The following is a 20,825-nucleotide window of genomic DNA, read 5'->3' on the forward strand; positions in this document are numbered from 1 at the left end:
GACCCTGTGAAGCCTACAACGACCCTGGTTAACTGACACAGTTCGGTAATCCGTGTAGAACGGGGTATAATGAGCTAAAACTATCCGTTATGAGTTACATTTGAGCCACTAACGTTAACAATTGCCATAATAAGAGAGACTGGATATATGCTTAGTGTTTCATTAGTATTGGCGCAACAACAGCGAAAATACAAGCTAATTTAAGAGAACGGGTAGCCACTTTCTTTCGTTAAGTCGTGTCAATAGACGGTTTAAAACCCCCGTCGCCCACCGCTAGCGCTAGCAAGCTAACTTAGCTAGCAGTCACCACCGCTGAAATAACCGTCGCTTTTCTTTGGTAAACACTCGGTGTTTATCGTTTCCAAAGCACTCTTCCGCTTAAATACATTAAACCCAACATACCTGCCGTGAAACCAGTCTTTACAGATGTCGCACTCGATCATAAACCGGCTCACATCGTAGGGCTGCCGGCAGACACAGTACAGCGGGGCCGCCGCCATCTTCCTACTGTCCCCAAACAACGCAGGAATGAAGCGGGGCGGGGATTTAACCCACTCTCCGGAAATACCCGAGAGGGAAGCCGAGCGTACACGAGGAGCTCCATTCTAGGCAATCCCACCTCTGACGTCAATTTCCAAATTATTCATTTCCATCTGGTTGTGTGGGCAAACCAACAATAGACTCAAACTTTTTTCCAACAATGGAGTGACATAATGGTATATTTTGGGCATTTTCTCAGCGTTCCAATCTGAAAGTTTGTCTGAATAAAACTGAGACAAAATAATGAGAAATGACAAACCTCTGGCCTTAGTGAATAATTTCAAATAAAGCATTTAGAATTATTATTATTATTATAAATTGAATTATTTACACATCAGTTCACAGCTGTATTATAAGTAGGGCTGGATCAAAATCACACCTCAACATTTTTTTTATCTGAATGATGATACACAGTACTGTACATAACTTGCCATTTGTTTCTATTGATAAATTATAAAAACAAGGTCAGATCTAAGTCACATCCCCATTAGCCAAATGTCACACATGTACAGGCCAGTGGTGGGCAACTGGTGGCCAAGGGGTCACATATGGCCCTCCCGCTCACTCAGTGTGGCCCTCAAGTTAATTTCAAATATCTAAATATTGTTAAATGAGGAAAAAAAATAAAACATTCTGCCATGAAAACATGAAAAATAGAAACGCTGCTCATTTTGCAAGCCGTTTTTTGCAACCTTCCTCCACTCCAGCTCCTCATTTATTCTGCTTCTGGCTTGATCAGTGTCATTTTGTTGTCACTGATGCCTGCTCTGTGTTGTTTTTTTTTTTTTTTTTTTGCAGCTTCTCTCCCTGCCTCAGGCTGTCTTTGTAGGCACAGGAAAGGCAGGAACGTGTGCTATTCCTGCTTAACACTTTTCAAGTAGGTTCCTGGAAGGGCAGGGAATCCCTGAACAGTCACACCACCAAATATAAACAACTACATAAGTGCAAATGACAGCAAATCATGTGTGTTTCTTGACAAGGTGGTCCCAACTGGAATAAACATTTTATTTATTGTTACTCTTTTTATTACCTCCACCAAGGAGGTTATGTGATCGGGTGGGTTTGTTCGTTTGTTCGCTTGTTAGCAACATAACTCAAAAAGTTATGGACGGATTTTGATGAAATTTTCAGGTAATGTCAGAAATGGCATAAGGAAGAACTGATTAGATTTTGGGAGTGATCCAGATCACCGTCTGGATTCAGGAATTTTTTTAAAGGATTCTGTGCTATTGGGAGATAGGGCTAATGGTGGAGGTCTGTGCTGTTACCACTTTACACCAGGAGATGGCGGACATGAGTAACTTCAATCCCAGCAGCCTTTTGGGTATGTTACTCTACAAAGTTTTGGAGTTTATAGAGTCTGACAGACGCACGCCCGGTCGGTGCATAACAGAGAGAAAGACAGTGAATTGTAGCAAGAATACTCACAATGCTGGGAGGAATAGAGGAATATTCACCCTCTGCCATGACTTCCAGTCATCCAGTGAGACCATGGGTGAGACTGTCAGTGCATCTGTTGGCACCAGCAGGCAATGCTTCCACAATGACAGTCTACCTGTAGCAAAGCTATTGTTTTGCTTCACTGTGTTTCCACCCCACAGGGGAGGGAATAATTGGTGAATGCTGAGGTGGAGAGTACATGGGGATGGACCAAGGGATTTTTAAAGGATTTATCACTATTGGGAGATAGAGCTAATGGCAGAGGTCTTCCCTCTCCGAGTGCTTTTCTAGTTTGTCATGAGTTGATAATATTTTGGGCCGGCTCATTAAACTTTGTTTGGTCAGTTCTAATAGCAGATCTGAGTGGGGCTAAGGAGGTGAATATAAACCAGAACACTGACACACACTACTGATCTAATGTGCACTCACTGATACTATTAAATGACATTTGAGGAGGCCCCATTTAGCCTTTCAGGGGCCCAGCTGTGTCTGTGGGCAGGCCTGTCAACATGTAGAAAAATGACATGAAAATAAACTACCTTTATCGGGAAGATAATGAAGAAAATTGTTCTTCAAACAAAAGAGGATGCCTAAAATGATATTCCCCAATTCAGCCTCTACATTTAAGACTGATTACCCAGTTGTCAGTAAGCATTTTATTATTAGTGGTTCTAAACATTGGAAATCTTTTCAGTGAGTGTAACTTGATAAAGTGCCTACCCCTATTTATCAATATATATTTTAATAAACTTTAAAGCAAATATTAATTTGGCATGTTCAAGTTTACTTCACACTAAAAACTCTCAGAAGTTTAGGCTCCTTAAACTATAGTCAGGAACCCACAAATATGCCTATAGTTGGCTACCAATGTGCAGGAATTGATGTGCATGCATTCAGAATATAAAAAAGTCCAGTTTTAATGAAAGATCTGCTAAAATTCTTATAGTAAGACTGTTATAGCTACAGTGTCTTAAAAGTTTTGTTATTCTTCATGAAAAAATGTCATTAAAAATACAAGAAAAGGGCAAAAATAGGTAAATTATAGTCAAAGAATGTGTAAAACATGCTATAGATTTTTAAAAATGTCTACATTTTCATACTTGCATTTGTTCAGCATCACCAATGATGAAACATTTCATTTAAAACAAAAAAAGCACAATCTTTGCACACATTCAAAGCTGCTAAATCAGCAGAATATTTGCACAAATGCAGACTTGTGTCCTCACAACCTCCTGTTTAACTGTTAATATTCCTAACCCATGTGGCTGTCGCTGCAGAGCAGCATTAAAACCAAAACACAATCTCCACCCCTGGTATGTCTCCATGGAGCGTGTCTGACATGCCCTACGTGCTTATGTGGTGAATAGCAATGGGACCACCGACCCACAGCTTGATCTGTGAGCTGACAGCACCCATCCCCCCACACGCCCATCTGTGCAGCTCTGCATAGGAAAGCAGGCAGGGTGCATGCAGAGACTCAGGAGCACCAAATGCAGACATGACACATGTGATTCACCCCTGCTGATTTCAGTCGGATTTTGTTTTTCTTTTTACAGAGAGTAGAGAGGTGTAAACATCTCCTTTGTCTTCAGGGGGATAATAGCAGCCTGCCTCTGTGGTAGATCATTATCACATCAGGTTTTCTCTCTTGTCAGCCATGTGTGCAACTTCATGTCTGGTGAGCAGATCCTCCACATGTGTGTAAACACTCCTCCTGGAAGTTAATTATACTGTTTAAGTGGAGGTCAATGTTTCTTAGGAAGGGTTAGAGACGCTGCTGCATGGCCATGAACAGCCTCTCCAACTTGAGCCCTGTGATTTGTTCTTGTAGATTATCTCAATTTAAACAACCTGAAATCATCAGTTATCATGCATTACTACCACTCATATTGCATTTATCCAACACGGTTGTGGACAAGAAGGTGTAAGACATACAAAAATGACATAAATATGGAACATATGAAATGAAAGTAAACTGAAATCAATCCAAAAGGCAGTTCAACAGCTGATAACTTAAACCAGTGGTTCTCAACATGTGGGTTGGGACCCAAATGTGTGTCGCTAAGCTCTTTTTGTAAGTTGCAAATTTGTCTTTATCTCCTTCTTGTTGGATAATAAAGCTTCTTTTCCCAAGATAGCAAGGAAATTCCTAGAGAAATTACCAAATCTCAGCAAAATGGAGTAAAATAAGATGTATGCACGCAAATCCCTCTGTAGTTATGTGCTTTTTTAATGTTGTTTTGTCCTGTCTCTTTATTCAGTAATTTTTTTCTATTTAGGGTCCAAAGTGAAACATTTTTATACAACACATTTGGAAATTTGTAAAATTCTAGGTTGTGATTTCTCATAAGGAAGTAATGGTATGTCCTGATGCCTGACCAGCTGAGAATCACTGATCTTAACAAAAAATAAATCAGTTGAAATTATTGTTTTGTATGAAATATTGCTTGGTATTGAAGGGTAAAACATTCAAACATTTTGTTTTATCCTGTTTTCCTAATATAAAAGTTTCTGTCTATTTCTCTCATTCTTGATGTTTTTTTTTTTTTAATTTTCTGGTCAGGCATCAGGACACACCACTACTGACAAAATCATAACCTAAAATTTTACACATTTTTGAAATCTATTCTATAAAAATGAAGTTTCTTAAGATCTTGGAAAAGAGAAAACAACCAAAATGTACTTACTATTATGGAACCATATTGCATTTGCATGACAAACTATTTTTTTTCTCTGAGTGACACCTATCCGTCTCATAATTCTAAGATATCGATGGAATTAACTCAGAAAACAGAGCAGTTTTATTGTCTTATTTAAATGCAATAGTCTTCCACACATTATCACTGGAACACATGGCAAAATAAATAGAATCTGTGCATGACCTCTTAAGGCTTCCATAGATTTGGACGGTATGCCTCTGTAGTTTAAGTTGTATTTACACATGTAAATAAAAGAAAATTGTCCCCTGTAGCTGTTACATAATTATTCTGTATACCAAGCTCTTAGAACAGGATTTGTCACAACCTAATTTGATGGATATTAGAGCAAGTGATTATAAAAGAGCATCTGTTTGTTAACAGTTTCAGTTGTAAAAACCAAAACAACATCTGATGCTTCAATCTTTTTCTTTACAATAGTTTACCTATTCTTAAACTACACTATATTGACAAAAGTATGAGACGAGAAGGCCTGGCTCACAATCTCCCTTCTAGTTCATTTCAACAGGCACTGACCTTGATGGGGTTGAGGTCAGGGCTCTGTGCAGGCCAGTCAAGCTCCTCCACACTGAACTCATTAAACCATGTCTTCATAGGCCTTGCTTTGTGCACTGAGGCACTGTCATGTCGAAATAGAAAAAGGCCTTCTCCAAACTGTTGGCACACAGTTGGAAGCATAGCATTGTCGAAAAAGTCTTGGTATGCCAAAGCATTATGATTGTCCTTCATTGCAGATTAGAGGCCTGGAAACACCTGAATTCATAACTAACAGGTGTGGCTGAATACTTTTGTCCGTATGGTGTATTTCAATAAGCCTACATGGTTAAAAATACATTTGCTTTCAGTGTTAAGGCGCCATCTCCTGTCTGAACAGGGACGTTGCCGGCTGCGCGTCCACGGCGTAGGGGGCGCGCACGCTACGCACTCACTGACCTCACGCTCCGCCTAAACAAGGAAGAGGCGAGCTCGCACCGCCCTTTGCGTGCGCGAGCGTCACAGTTGTATCATCATGGAGTACGAAAATTCATTTTCACAACAGCTATAACTTGTGGAGTATGGGTTCAAAGGACACTTTAGCACGATTTAACAACTGAATGTATGATTGAAGAGGTAAGAGGAGTGAGAAATAAGCGACATTTTCTTCTCTAACAGTGTTAGCCGTTATGCTTTTACACGACGGTTAACAGTCGGTGAATCAACGTTTACTTCATGACACATCTGTAACGTCCGGACTGTTTCTTCACTCAGCTGTTTGGCCGCTTAACTCCGTGTTTACCGCGTGGAAATCTTTAATTTCGTATTCTTTAATCGTCTGCTGTGCCTACTGGTGTTCACAAGACATTATGTGATTAGTTTACAACATTAGGGGTACATTTTCAGTGGTGTTTGTTTACACAAGATTAAACAGTTGGCATATAAAATTGAATAGTAACAGCTAGCCATCGATTTAATTATTACCGGACCATAATAATAACCGTTGTACACTACTGATAAATCTTTACGTACAACATTAATCATGGTACGTTGAACGTACCCGAGTGCACTTTTAAAAATTTAATTATAAGGCATCATTGCGTGTTTAAATACAGTCTTTTAAAATATGTCTAATTTATTTTCCTTAGGCATAACATTTTTATAAAATTGTTAAAAATGCAACGATAAGACATTTTTTTAAGGGGGGTGTTTTTCATTTATGCAGATATTTTGAACAGTTCCACAGTTTTATTGATTTATTAAATTGATCATGATTAGTGTAATGTGGCCTTTCTGACTTAAAACCCTCTTAACTGTCAAATTGGGAACATATTTCAACAAAGTAATGTCAAATAAGTGACTGCATAAATATTCACTCCCTTAAAGTCAGTCTTTAGTAGATGCATCTTTGGCTGCAATCACAGAGTAGGTCTCAGTCAGGCTTGCACATCTGCACACTGCTCTTTTACTCAGTTCTTCTTTGAAAAACTGCTCAAGCTCTGCCAGGTTGCACAGGGATCAGGTTTGAAAAGCCCTTTTCAAATCCAGCCACTGATTCTCAGTTTTGATTGAGGTCTGGGCTTTGACTCGGCCACCTTGTTGTCTGAACCATTTCTTCAGACAAATAAATCATCTCCCTAGCCATAGGTCTCTTGCAGGCTGAAAAAAAATTGTCTTCCAGGATTTTCCAGTATTTACTACATTCATTTTACCCTCTACCTTTACAAGCTTTCTAGGGCTGGCTGCCAAGAAGCATCCCCATAGCATGATGCTGCCACCACTGTGCTTCACAGTGTGTGTGGTGTGTTTGTGGTGATGTACATTATTGGTGTCTTGTCTGATGGCCAAAAAGAACCATTTTGGTCTCATCAGACCAAAGAACTATCTTCCACTTGACCTTTTAAATGAGTTTTCCTCAATATTTGTTTTCTCTTTGCCACTCTCCCCTAAAGCTTTGACTGGTGAAGAACTTTGGGAACAGGTGTTGTATGCAGAGTCTCTCATCTCAGCTGCTAAAGCTTGAAACTCCTTCAGAGTAGTCATAGGTGTCTTAGTGGATGCCTGATCTAGGCAGATTTACACATGTATTTCTTCCGTTTTTTGATGATGGATTCAACTGAACTCTGGGGATGTTAAGTGCCTTGGAATTTTTTTTTGCATCCATCCCCTTACATTTGTTTTTCAGTAACCTTTTCACTGAGCTGCTTGGAGTTTTCCCTTGTCCTCATGGTGTAATGGTAGCCAGGGATACTGATTAACCAGTGACTGGACCCTCCAGACAGAGGTGTCTTTACACTACAATCACTTGAGACACATTCATTGGACTCGGGATCCGTATTTCACTAATGCAAATGCAAAATCAGCAAATGCAAATCAGCACGGCTTGGTTTCGCTCGGCGCGGCCAAAAGCCGTAGTGGAAATGCCCCATAATTTTTAGACTACTTGGACCAACTGGCTAGACCTCTGTTGAATTAGGTTAGCCACTTTAAAGGGATGAATCTTAAATCACTTACTTACTTTACGGTACATATTTTTTAATTGACATTAATTTGTAGAAATCACTTTTATTTATCCAAGCAGAATACACTTTCCTTAGAGTTTGCAGGCTTGGGACCTGAAAACATTCTTCATTATTTGAATTTCATTTTGTAGAAGTTGGAGAGCAGTCCTGAACCTGAACGATGAGGCGTCTGTCACGTAAAAAAGCCTTGAGCTTGGTGAAGGAGCTGGACGCCTTCCCCAAAGTGTCAGAGAGCTATGTGGAGACCTCTGCTTCTGGAGGAACAGGTGGGAAACTCCTCTGAAAAAGTGAAACAAAAATAATACTTTGAGATCATTTCCTCCGTGCAGGAATATTAATTACCCCTCTCTCCGTCTTGTCCACAGTATCCCTCCTAGCTTTTACTGCCATGGCACTTCTTGCTATCTTAGAGTTCTTTGTGTATAGAGACACTTGGATGAAGTACGAGTATGAAGTAGACAAGGATTTTTCCAGGTGAGCTCACACTCACAGATATAAAACATCAACTTTTACACAAAACAACTACACACTTGCCAGTCAGAAATGACCATAAAACTCATAATATTCTCCCTGTATTTCTCATCATTCACAGTAAAATGAGAATAAATATTGACATCACAGTTGCCATGAAATGCCAGCGTGAGTATTCAATCATCTTTGTCCTTCATACAGATGAATCTAAGTACAGTTTAGGTATAAATATGTGCCAGGTTCTGATGAATTTAACTCCTTGTTTTGCAGATGTGGGAGCAGATATCCTGGACCTGGCTGAGACCATGATCACTTCCAACGGCCTCCAGTATGAGCCAGTGAGTAAAGCAAAAGTCTCCAGTTATTTTGCATTAAATGGTTTGGGTTTTTTTTGTCTTTTTCTAACTAAATCTCTTCTGTTTGTGTGTCTGGTCAGGTTATTTTTGATCTGACTCCTCAGCAGAGACTGTGGCAAAGGTAAGCTTTAAAGAAATCACATCACTGTCTTGTTTAGACAGTGCATTAGCAGGGGTTTATATCTGTTCTGGACTTTCAGATACCAAATGATTGTTCTTAATACTTTATGTGTACACATCTCAGTGTGTCATCTCAAAAGATGATTTGATGTCTGATAACTCTGACTGCACATAGAGGGGGGTCTGAGATGCCATCACCCAGACTGGATTAGTTGTGTAGACACAACACCTACTGGCATGCATTAAACACTGCTCCGTCAACTGATTTGTTCTGTGGTTTTCTAAATAAACAAAGAGAAAGGCTGTATTTATCTGGAACTGGATCATTTGAATCACTTCAGTAATAAGATCTGGCCTTTGCCTCCCAGTTTTCTGACCTTGCATTGTTTAACAGAGGCATTCAGTGTCTTTTCCTTTGTTTTTTTTGTGCTCAAGAGTGTTTTCAAAGAGACTTGAAAGTTCATTTAAGGTGATGAATCTTGCAGGAACAATGAGGAAGAAGCTTATTTTCTTTGGCTTGGGAAAAAGGAAACTGTTCACTCTGAAAACTATGGAGAAAAACTGGAAGATGTCCTTTGGGATTTTGCCAATAGAGATACGTTCTCATTTTAAAGATTATTTACGAGGCTAAAGTGTTAGACAGTGTCAGAAAAACCTGCATGGCCACATTCTGGAAGTTTTATGCACAGATGAGGTTGTGACTGATGAAATCTGTGTTGTCCTCAGGACACTGCTCCTCATACAGAGCCGTCTGAGAGAGGAACACGCTCTTCAGGAAGTGATTTACAAAACTCTGCTCAAAGGTGGCCCGACTGCTCTGCCGCCACGGTCAGTGTCATACATGCATTCACCTTTTGTGTGTTTGTTTTCCTCAGTGTTTTCACTAAAAGCAAATAAAGTGGATGGTAATGTAAAATGTGTTTTTTTGTTTATGTTTACTTACGATATGAAGATTTTTAGATTAACAGTGAAAAGTACAATATGTGTTTTTTTTTGCACCGAAATGTCTTAATTAATTTCACAGTGACTACTCACGTGTCATTAAAATGTCTAAAGTTGAGTATTTACATTACCTGTAATATTTCTATTCTTAGATTTCCCGTGCAATACATGTCATGGAAATACTGGATGATACAAAAAGCGTGAACTGCTGCTTTAAGCTGCTTTTCTGTTCCTAAATCTCATTTGTGTTTTGGGCTGCTTACTTGTGAGGAATCATGATTATTATCTGCCATCGTCTGTTGTCTCTTACCTAAGCTCCCCCGTAGCACAAAGCTCCTTCCCTCCAACCCCTGACTTGTGTGTTGGTGTGGCCCCACATGTCCAAATCCAGGACATGCTCTGCTCCAAGTCTGCACTCCATAAGGTGTATTTACAAAACAGAAAACCACCATATATGGAAGAATTTTCAAATTAGGGAGAAAAGCTGTTAAAAGTAGCCTTCCAGGTGCCCGTTTAGCTCAGTGGCTCGAACAGGCGCACATATACTGAGGCTATAGTCCTCAACAGAACTGGACTGGACTCTCTTCTTGCGTTTCCTTTCTCTCTTCAGCTGTCCTATCTAAATAAAGGCAAAATCTGTAATCTCTAAAATCCCAGTTTTAACCACTTTTTCCCCACATTATCTGAAATTCATTAGTTAATGTGCTGGTCTACTTTTGGGTAAATACACCTTATGGAGGGCAGTTTTTGTTGAACAGAATCCTGGATTAAAAAATAAATTAATGAATAAATTATTGATGTCATCTTTTTCTACTGTTTTGATTGAGAGCCCCCTGGTGGCAGAGTGTACATACAGTGTGTTAAAGTAGTCAAATAGTTTTATAATATCTGTGTTTGGTTGCAGGGAGGATGGATCTGTGGAGCCGCTCAATGCCTGCAGGATACACGGGCATGCTTACGTCAACAAGGTGGCAGGAAACCTTCACATCACTGTGGGAAAGTGAGGAATTAAATCTCAAAAAATGTAAAATTTCACTATGAAAAACTTGTATAGCTATATTGAGGTTTTTTTGACATGGGTTCTCCTTTGCATCTTTTTCAGACCCATTCACCATCCTCAGGGTCATGCCCACATAGCAGCATTTGTGAGCCATGAGTGTATGTATCTCTGTTTTTCTTGCTTATGATTCATTTGCCTTGTTTAACAGTAAAATGTCATAATCTTCTTGTGGAGCATGTTTTTCTGGTGCTTCTCTCAAGAGAGATCTTAGGGGAAAAGGAAAGAAAATTATGTTAAAGCAAAAGTTGGCACCATTTTCCCCAGAGTGTCTAACGCGCTGAGTATAAATCTTATTTTTCAGTTAATGCAAGTATTAAAAGTTGGGTTTTGGATATTTGATCATTCACAAGGGCTACACAGAGGGTTGAAAGTGCTGAGTAAATTTTCTCCAGTTCCTCTTAAAGCTTGCTCAGTGATCCTGCACAGCCCTGATTGAACCTGTCTTCCTCCCATCTTTGTGGTCTAGCGTACAACTTCTCCCACCGAATAGACCATTTATCTTTTGGGGAAGAGATCCCCGGCATCATCAATCCTCTGGACGGCACGGAGAAAATCACCTTTAACAGTGAGTCACTGCTGTTTTTCAAGAGAGAGGAGAGGATAAAATGCAAGAGAGTCACTTTCCTCACAGAGGTTGAAGTTTGCTGTAGAATAAGTGACTTGTTGAGGCATTTATTGACGGCTGATTCATTTTAAGGCATCTAAATCTACCTATAAGCCTGAGTTATGGGTATTTTTATGTATAAATTCTTATGTTTTCTACAGATAACCAGATGTACCAGTACTTCATCACAGTCGTTCCTACCAAACTGAACACATACAAGATTTCAGCGGACACACATCAGTTTTCTGTGACTGAGCGGGTGAGTGTATAGTATAAAAACACCGCAGGGTGCCTTTCAAGGGAGGAAAAATTAAACTTTGTAAAAGGCATGTACACAAACCTGGGATTTTACTGATACAGTAATGTTTGTCTTGAAGGAGCGGGTGATAAACCACGCCGCAGGCAGTCACGGCGTCTCTGGCATCTTTGTGAAGTACGACACCAGCTCTCTGATGGTGAGGGTCAGTGAGCAGCACATGCCTCTGTGGCAGTTCCTGGTGCGACTGTGTGGCATCATTGGAGGGATTTTCTCCACCACAGGTGAGTCTGGCTTCATCTGCAAGCATATTTATATCACACTTACTGAAATTCAACTTGGAAAATGCATTTAAAGTGATGGATGTGGCATGTAGAGCTTACCTTCACAGACCAAGATAACTGCCTTTTAAATGAAAGGAAGTCAAGTAAGAAAGGCTTTATTTAATTACTGATCTAAGGTAGTTTCTCTCTCTTTAAAGGCATGCTCCATGGGCTTGTTGGCTTCTTTTTCGATGTTATCTGCTGTCGTTTCAAACTTGGAGTCTATCGGCCCAGAGAGGTGAGTCTAATATACTCTACATGTTTCCTCTTGCACAAAAAAGGCCGTCAATCAATTATTTCTCTTCATGAAAGTAATGTAAACTTACTTGCTATGCTGATGATATACTGACTCTCCTGTGTTTATTAAAGGATGCTCTACATAACCAGATGAACAATCTAAACAATCACCAGACTCCCCTGTTGGCTGAAAACGTCCCTCAGGAGTAGCTCTTCTTTGGTCGTCTTCAAACTGCTGGTCTGCCTTCTTCCTGGTTCAAACCCCAGGAGAGAAATGCTCCGTCATCAGAGACTTTCCTGTGATCACTAGTGTTGGTCTCTATGTAAACACTTGTAGTTTTGGATTCTCTCCACATTTCCATCATATCATGAAACTGTGTTTTTCTACTGAAAAGGCGAAGCTGCCTACTAAATGTTGTGTTGTTAACTGGAGAATTAGTAAAGTTTTGTCAGATCCTTGCAAATTGTGTGCTCCGTGATTGCACTCTTAAATAGGGGCATAAATCGCAGGGAAACATGACACATTAGGAAACATCCATCCATTTTCTACACCACTTATCCCGTCTGTTTTCCCTTTGTCATATTTGGGTACTCCGTGTACATTAATGAGAGAAACTATTACCATATTTTGTCCCACCATTGAAAAAAAATGTCTGGGTGCCACTGAGTCAGCAACACATAAGATTAAAATATCTACCATCCAGAAATATTTAGTTTTGTGAACTACATAAGATAAAGGTTTAATGCAATTTAGAAAACTTGCACTTTATATTACGTTTAAAATAAAGTGCAAGTCTTACTTTGCAGATTAAATACACACAAGTTTATGGCTGTCACTGTTTGACCAGATTTTCAAACCAAATGAAGAATACTGTTGGCACCCCAGGCTAGACCTTCTGTTACGTAATATAACAGACACAAAAGAGCAGAACTCTTCAATAGCCCAACAGCTCTTAAATTACAACTCCCCACCTTAATCAAACAAGCTTTTTATGACTTCTTTAGTCCTTCTGAAATAAAGAGCCAAGCAACCACAACAACACCAGAGACGTGAGCTTTGCATAAACATTTATTTAGTTTTGTCCCTTTTCCTCCCATAAAGGCTCATAGATGTTATGCATTTGTAATCTGTCAAGAGTCAAGCCTTGCGACACATACAACACTGTACACAGTTATCTCATTTGTTTTTAGTAAAAATCAGACTTGCCTTTCACACTTAACACTTTTGGTAGACTCTGTGGGAAGCTCTGTGGTGGAATCCTGTGGAGACACTCACCAAGCAAAAAAATCAACAGTCAAATACAACTTTTTGGTAGTTTATAAGAATAATATGTAGTTCAGCTATTTACAGATCTTTCAAACAGGAGTAAGGATGTGTTACCGGGAGGGTACCTCGTTTATAATCTTGCACTTTTGTGATTTAGGTCCAGACTAAGATATTGTTCACAGATAATTTAAAATAGATTTCCATCTCTCATTTAATAAGGTATGGCATCCCTTAAGGCTCTATAATTGGCCCGCTTCTTTACCCAGTTTTCTAACGCCTTATCTGTTCAAGTTCTACTTGTTTGCAGATGACACTCTTCTCTGCATTGAAATCACTTCAAATGATTTCCACATCCTGTCCACTGTACCAGCCTTATTTTTGCTTTTCTTATATAAAGATTAAGCAGAAGTTCCTTTCCAGGTCTAATTTGAATAAAGTCACAATTTACCAACTGACCAACTCTTCTCTACTTTGAATTGCTATTTACGCTTAGGCCTTTTTTAGGGTCATACCTACAAAATAAATAATATTTTTCATCATATTTAACAACCCCTCATGATGGCTTAAGTATCCGGAGGCCTGCCTCAAGAACTAATAAATACCTTCAGTCAACACTTCCTTCATCTTCAACAGAGTATTAACATTTACTTCAGCTCTTAAGGTATTTCTAGAAACCTTAAACAACTTCCTCCAAAATAATTCATCTGCTCATCATTTTTACAACCTAGGAAGTTTATGATGTGTAAACCTAGAGAAGCAACTTGGACTTTTGATCCCGATGGCTGAATGAGTCTTCAGAGTTTATAGTTGTTAAACAACCAAAAAGGATGACAGAAAATGGATGGCGTTACTGAAGCTCATTTAAGTTATATATTACAAAATAGGTGAAAACTGTTAGAAAAGCAAAAAGGTGAGGCAAAACTTAACTAAATAAACCTTCATGTTTATAAGTATAAACTCCATTTTTGTTTTACTTACAAGGAAGATAGTTTTAACTCTAGTTAGTCCAAATTAGTTGAATTTTATTTTTGAACAGCACTCACAGGTCTGTCCTGCTACATTTTGCCTAAAGTTTTTGCTTTTCTTACATGATTTTTTTACCGATTTTGTAGCTCAGCTTTAACTTAATCCATCTTCCCTTTAACCTCATTAACTGAGACAAAACATATCTTTTACGTTGTAGACAAAAACTGGGACTAGGTCGCCTCCCTCTGTCTCTATATCAAGCTTGGTCCCCTACACTCACAAATCTAAAATCTCAAATATAGAACCTTTAAACCACTGACACAGGACTGATTTATCTGGACTCATTCAATGGGCTTTTGGAATAAGCTACTATGACTGGACCTGTGAGAATAGTGTTGTTCTAGCTGGCTTTTTTATGAATATTGCAATTTGAAGAGTTACTAAATTGTCAGGCCACTTTTTTCAGATAAAGACCAATGGTACTGTTGATCAGTAAGGGTATAAATCAGGGCTGTCCAAACTTTTTCAACCGAGGGCCACATATAGAAATACATAAGAATGGTGGGGCCACTTTCATATACCGCACTTTGAGGATATTCAGGTTATTATAACCAGTCTAATGTAGGTTAACATATTCTGATTGAGTGTGCTCACCTTGCTAGTTAATGGTTGACCAGCCAAATAGCAAATTAATTTAAGGATTTTGGGGAGGCCAATCAGATTTCAGGAGGCCCCGGTTGACCCTGGCTACCACTGAAACCGGTCCTGGAATGCTATTGGTACTGTTATTTGCTTAATCAAACAGGCTATTATGAATAAAGATATCATTATAAATTTGGTTGCCAATATGTTTAGCGTTTACAGTACTACCTTAGTTTAGTCACAAATTTTGAAAACAGATCATTAAATTCTTTTTGTCAAAATGTTTGTTTACAGAATTAGCATGGTAGCACCTAGTGCTGAAACTAAGAAGTACAATACACATAAGCAAAAGCTTCATGTTCTATTTCATTTTATTTTTAAAATTTGCTGTGGGCCAATCAAAAGTGGACCACTGGCCACATTTGGCCCTTTGGCCATAGTTTTGGACACCCTTGGTCTAAATCAAAATGTCAAGGACCTGTCACCAGATTAGAGCGAAATGACTATCACCACCACTGCAGATCTGTCCCCAAATTTTAACAAAAAAAAAAAAAAAAATAGAAATGTCTGAAAATCTGACCAAAATGTCACAACTAAGGACCTGTAATCACATTTCGACCCTTTGGAAACGACCCAAAATTTGACTGAACAGTGAATACCATAGACCTGTCCCCAAATTTGAGTGAAAATTTACCATGGTGCAAAGACTAAAAATGTGACCAAATTGAGTCTACTCATCAAATTTGGTTCATAATTCCCTTTCATGGTTCCCACTTCATAGCCAGCCATCCTAGAGAAAATAGAGATGTTAGGAACCTTATGGGGATCCAGTCGACTTTTCTTCTGTGAAACCTGGGCTTGGTTTGGGGTTCTGTTGGGAGACACTGTACAGTATGTGATACCTGGGCTATACAAATAAACGGGACTCTGATGTACTCTTATTTATATATAATACACCGTCAAGGTCTACCACATGTATCAGACTAGCCTCTGACACAAGTATAAAGATGTAAAAGTAGTAAACTTAGTTTCAGTACAAACTGCTGTACAAACAGGCAAAAAGTGGATGAGCATTCAAACAAACAAGGTTTATGTTCAATGTTATCATTTGTGACAACCTCAACAGCAGGAAAAGTGGCAGATCTGTATGTTTTGTGACGCAGTGGTCTGAATATGCTTTAATACTAGTTTGCGGATTGGCCTTGAGATGGTTGAAAAACCACTCAGATTTTGGGTGTAGTCTTAAAAAGGCAGTAGATACACATAACGCAAGACACACAGATACCCAAATCACCTGCGTATTAAAGAGAGGAACCAGATTTCCCGCAGTAAAAAAGAGATAATCTTATAGAAATCACCCTTCACTGAAGCACTGCCATATTTCAAGTATGAAAAAAAATCATCACAAGGCAAGGCAATGTACCGAGATTCGAGAGGATGGAAACTATGAGGTGGAAAGGAGAACGGAAGTCACACAGAAGGCTTATTGTTGCATATATAATTGGCCACTTTGAGAAGAAAACGTAGGTACAAAATGAATGACAACACTTCTTTTTCTATGGACGGGGTCTGATGACTGAACAGAGCAGATTCTGATGACAGATTTCCAAACTAAACAAATAATTCATGGCTAGAAGACCTCTTTTTTTTTCCTCGTCTGAGTGCTTCGCTCAGCTGCAGCCCCGATGGTTAAAAAGCGCCCTGCTCATCCACGGGAAAAGTTGGATTTTAAGAGTCTTTTGTGGACGGTCAGAGTCTCAGATGTTACTGAAGGTGGGTGGGGGGGGCTGCTGTCTCTGGTTCGAGGCGGTGAGGAAGACTCAGTTGGTTAAGGTGCTGGATGCGCGGAAGTAGGACAGGAACTTGAAACAGAGGCTGACCACGAAGTACCAGATGTTCCTGGCCATCTGGGAGCGAGCGATAAACACCCTCCAGATGAAAACCACTAACACGGTATTGAAGGTGTAGCGGATGTTCCTCAGTCTGGGGAAAAAGGAAGGGGGGAGGAGGAATGAGACAGGACATGTCATGAAACCGCTCGCTTGTAAAGATGCTAAAATAGTGTTAGAACTTGTAATTTCTCTGTAAGTTGCAGTTCTTTAAAAGATCCCCAAAATACTTTAAATTAAGGGTTTAATTTGTTGGGTTTTTATAGATTGACATATTCAGAGAGTGGGGGATGACATAGGGGAAAGAGGTCAAAGGGCAGATTTGAACCCATGCTTTGAGAAGAGCAGCCTCTGCGCATTTTCCCACCCCCCCAAGAAGGGCTCTGACTTTCTGAGTTGGAATTCTGAGTTCAGGTGGCGTTCTAGATGATGTATCCAACTGGTATCAGAATTCCTGAGATCAACTGGAATGCACCATAAGCTAACTGCACCCCAAGCTTTAAAATGCTAATAATTTTTTAAATAAATTCATTCTAGTATTTTTTTTACAGTCACAGTTATCAGTGTCTTTACAACTGCACAATAAGGGTATTCTATATAATAAATCTTTTAAAAATCAACCTGAAAGTGGGCTTGTATTCAAGCTAGTTCCAGTAACGGCTCTTGAGAGTAAACCGAAGATAAGACCATCTTCATACCCAAAAAGGCATTCACTCAGGAATACATGAGAATGACAGAAAAGCTAAAGTTCAAGACAAATATCTTGGAAATAGCAAACATGGTTAGAGGGTTTCTGCCAACTCTTATTCATCTTCCTTCACCATCAAAACCCTCTAAAATTTCAAGCATTAATGATATCATCGCCTAAGACTCAGTTTGCTTCACAGCCAGCAGAACCACACAAACCACACCAAAAACGACAGAAATAGACAGAGGAAAATGCTATATCAGAGAAAAACAGAGGCAATAAAAATACATGTAAATAAATATCACATTTAGCTGTTTGAGAGACTAATGGCAATAGAAATGTTATAACTATGAGGATGTCCCCAAAACTCTTCTTGATGCAGGCTAGTATTTGTTACACAGAGTGGTTTAAATGCTTTGTTTTGACTGACTGCTGAAGTTTGTGTTGGACTTACTTCCTCAGATGCTGCCTGGCAGCAGGAATGTCAGACATGTCTTCATTCAGGACGTACTTCTTGGTGCCGATGCAGTAATTCTCGATGTACTCGGGCCAGTTCAGCTGACGCACATCGAAGTTAAATGTCTGAAAGTGACAAAAAAAGATGCCTTCTTTGATAATTAAGTCTTTTAACCATAGACGTTGTATTAGTTATCATTTTTTGTCTTTTGTTTTTCTCCATCTTACTGGATTTAAGAAAACTGTATGTCAAAATACAAGAAAAAAATAAACAAATCATAGTAAAAATCAAAAACAGATGGTCTGGAGAGTGTCAGTCTGGAGCCACAGCCAGTCTTAAGGACAAACGTTAATGTGAAGTACCTCTCTCACTCACTAGATGGAGCACTAGAGCCCCTTATACAATAAAAATGAAGAATGATTCCAGGGAACAGATGGAAAATGTCCTTAAGTGCTTTCTCTCTCAACAACATTATGGTTTATGAGTAAAAGCAATAATTCAGCCTTTAAAGAGGAAACACTCAGATCATTAATCAACATAAAAGCAGCAATACTACTACAAAAAGACATCTTACTTATGTCAAATTATTGTATTACTACTGAAATACACTCCTAAACATCATTAGTAAAAAGAAGAATTAATAGTTAGTATAACTTTATTTATCATGGAGATGAAACAGGCTCTCAAATTTAAGCTATGAAATAACGCTGCTAACCAAGTTCTTATCTATAGTAGTCTCTCTCTTTTAATTACTACAACTATATTCTACAAAATAACTCAGATTACAGCTTTGAAGAGGAAGCAAACATACATTATTTTCCTCCAAAGATGGGATAATAGCACATACAACTCACTAACACTGACTTTTGACAATCAGGCTTTTGAGACAATCTCCAGAGTGAAATTTTAGTCATGCCTTTGGATAAAGTTACCTTCCTGTCCTCGGGGGTTAACTGACTCATCAGCATGCTCAGGTTCTCTGAGTTCCACTCCCAGTCCTGACTGCTGAAGTACTCCAGCAGACTGATGGCCTTGTGCAGGCGGTTAAAGATACGCATCATCCTGCAGAGACAAACAAACACAAGAGGTCAGAGGTTGACAACTTGAGGTGTCTTTTATCTGGTATGACAGGCAGCCGAGAGTCTCACTGTGGCTTTTGTCCTGACAGACGCAGGAAGAGGTCGTAGATGAGGGCGGGGAACTTGTGGCTGACCAGGATCCAGTACTGGTTGATCAGGTAGTTGGAGGTGATGTTGGCGTTTGGTCTGCGGAAAGCCTGCTCCAAAGGGTTCCTCTTGAAGGACGACATCACATGGTGCTCTGAAACAAAATGTACGGTTTATGAACACGGGAAAAATAAAGGAAATAAAGCTCTAAGAAAAAAGTATGAAAAACTACTTCAACCCTGTTTATGAAGATGCAACTCAACCAAAAGTAAGAGGCCTCCACAGTTTCTGACCACACAGTTCTGGAACAACACATGTTCCTACTATCTTGTGCTTACAAGGAAGCCTGAGGCAAAAACCTCACTGCACACTGATTGGCACGTCTCATTTGACTGACAAATAGCTTGACAGGCAGACGCTATCTCCACAAGAACGGCTTTAGTGCTAGCTGAGCTGACAGGAAGTCGAGCTCAGTGGGCGGGCTCTTGTTTGCCGTTAGGTTGATCCAAAGTTTGGTTGAGACAGCAATTTCAATACGGAGCCCACCACGGATAGGCTTCAAAAGTTGTTTGAGTCCACCTATTGTGAGCAGACGGCTGACGTCACACAGGCTTTGACCAATACTTTCTACAGTCCATGGTGTTAACCTATCAAATGCCTTGTATCATGTTTATGCAGATGACATCATTATTTATGGCTGTTCTTCATTGATTACTCAGACCTTAGAGTTTTTACAATCTTTTTTTGGTTAAATGTGAACTAGTTTGCACTTCTACATTATTTTTTGTTAAACTTCCTGTTTGTAATCTGACTCTTGAACAGGTATTATCTATTGTGTGCTGCTGACCTCTTGACCAGGTCACCTTTGTGAAAGAGATCCTGAAGATTTCTACCAAACACAGAATTTTTAAGTGTTATGTATTTTGTAAGGGTAAGGATGCACAGATGCATTGGTATCAGCTGATATCAGCAATGTTGATAAACATCGGTCATCGGCAAATAATGTCTATAGCCAATGTTTATCCATTGAGTCCAATTAGCTTAAGGCTGGCATCAAGCATACCTCACTGCTGAATCAAAGATGAGTTGTTTTTTTTTAAAGGGCAGAAGAAGTTGCCTGTTGAACAAACTTTGATCTGTTTTCATAGCCATACATGAGAAATATGTTGGAACAGTGGGAGTGTTAAATCAAAAGACAAACTAAGAAAACAAAGCTATCAGTCATCGGCTAAACTGTTATTTTAAACACTGACATCGGTATTCTCTCATCTCTTTTTAAACAATCGGTGCGTCTCTATCTGTGGGATTCATACAGCTTTTTTTAATATTGTGTTTTATGTTGTGCTGAAAAGGCTCCACCTTTTATTTTAGTGAATAATTTCAACACCAGATTTTGAAAAGGGGTATTTGTTTATTATCTTAATCTTCCCCTGCTCAAAGACTCAACTGTAGATCTTTTGCTGCAATAAAAACTAAAGTTAAAGTCCTGTAAAAAAGGTTCAAAGGGCCCATGTTTTCAGCATCCACTGAACAGAAACAGTGAGCACAGTCTGCAGTCTGTACACATGGATCAGGACTTCCAGGAACCCTGTCCGGCCTTAATCATAACATGATTTCCAGCTCTGGCCATCGGGAGAACATCAGGCGGAAAAAAAGAGCCACACAGTGCCACTTCCCCCTGCCGGGCA

At 39.3% G+C, this 20,825-nt stretch overlaps 3 protein-coding genes across 4 annotated transcripts in view; 1 reads left to right on the forward strand and 2 right to left on the reverse strand.

The window, feature by feature from the left end:
* The window catches only part of kdm7aa (lysine (K)-specific demethylase 7Aa), a 35,538-nt gene extending 35,031 nt beyond the window's left edge, over window positions 1-507 (reverse strand). Inside the window, exon 1 of the mRNA XM_041780978.1 lies at window positions 403-507. Within this exon, the coding sequence (XP_041636912.1) occupies window positions 403-500 (98 nt within the window). The 5' untranslated portion in view covers window positions 501-507. The remainder of the gene's footprint in view (window positions 1-402) is intronic.
* Window positions 508-5,667: 5,160 nt separating this feature from the next.
* LOC121505343 (endoplasmic reticulum-Golgi intermediate compartment protein 2-like) lies at window positions 5,668-13,781 on the forward strand. Its single transcript, XM_041780571.1, has 14 exons — window positions 5,668-5,807; window positions 7,825-7,959; window positions 8,059-8,167; window positions 8,286-8,332; window positions 8,435-8,502; window positions 8,601-8,641; window positions 9,367-9,468; window positions 10,487-10,582; window positions 10,685-10,740; window positions 11,109-11,207; window positions 11,408-11,505; window positions 11,624-11,786; window positions 11,984-12,063; window positions 12,195-13,781. The coding sequence occupies exons 2-14, from the start codon at window positions 7,854-7,856 to the stop codon at window positions 12,270-12,272; spliced, it is 1,143 nt and encodes a 380-aa protein (XP_041636505.1). The 5' UTR covers window positions 5,668-5,807; window positions 7,825-7,853; the 3' UTR covers window positions 12,273-13,781.
* si:dkey-97m3.1 (fatty acyl-CoA reductase 1) overlaps window positions 13,114-20,825 on the reverse strand; it is an 89,252-nt gene continuing 81,540 nt past the window's right edge. For both annotated transcript variants that reach the window (XM_041780570.1, XM_041780569.1), the window contains 4 exons: window positions 19,120-19,291; window positions 18,904-19,033; window positions 17,969-18,096; window positions 13,114-16,920 (listed from right to left, as the gene is read on the reverse strand). In XM_041780570.1, the coding sequence (XP_041636504.1) occupies window positions 16,758-16,920; window positions 17,969-18,096; window positions 18,904-19,033; window positions 19,120-19,291 (593 nt within the window). In that variant the 3' untranslated portion in view covers window positions 13,114-16,757. The remainder of the gene's footprint in view (window positions 16,921-17,968; window positions 18,097-18,903; window positions 19,034-19,119; window positions 19,292-20,825) is intronic.

This window comes from Cheilinus undulatus, linkage group 23 (assembly GCF_018320785.1).
Source record: "Cheilinus undulatus linkage group 23, ASM1832078v1, whole genome shotgun sequence".
NCBI lineage: Eukaryota > Metazoa > Chordata > Actinopteri > Labriformes > Labridae > Cheilinus > Cheilinus undulatus.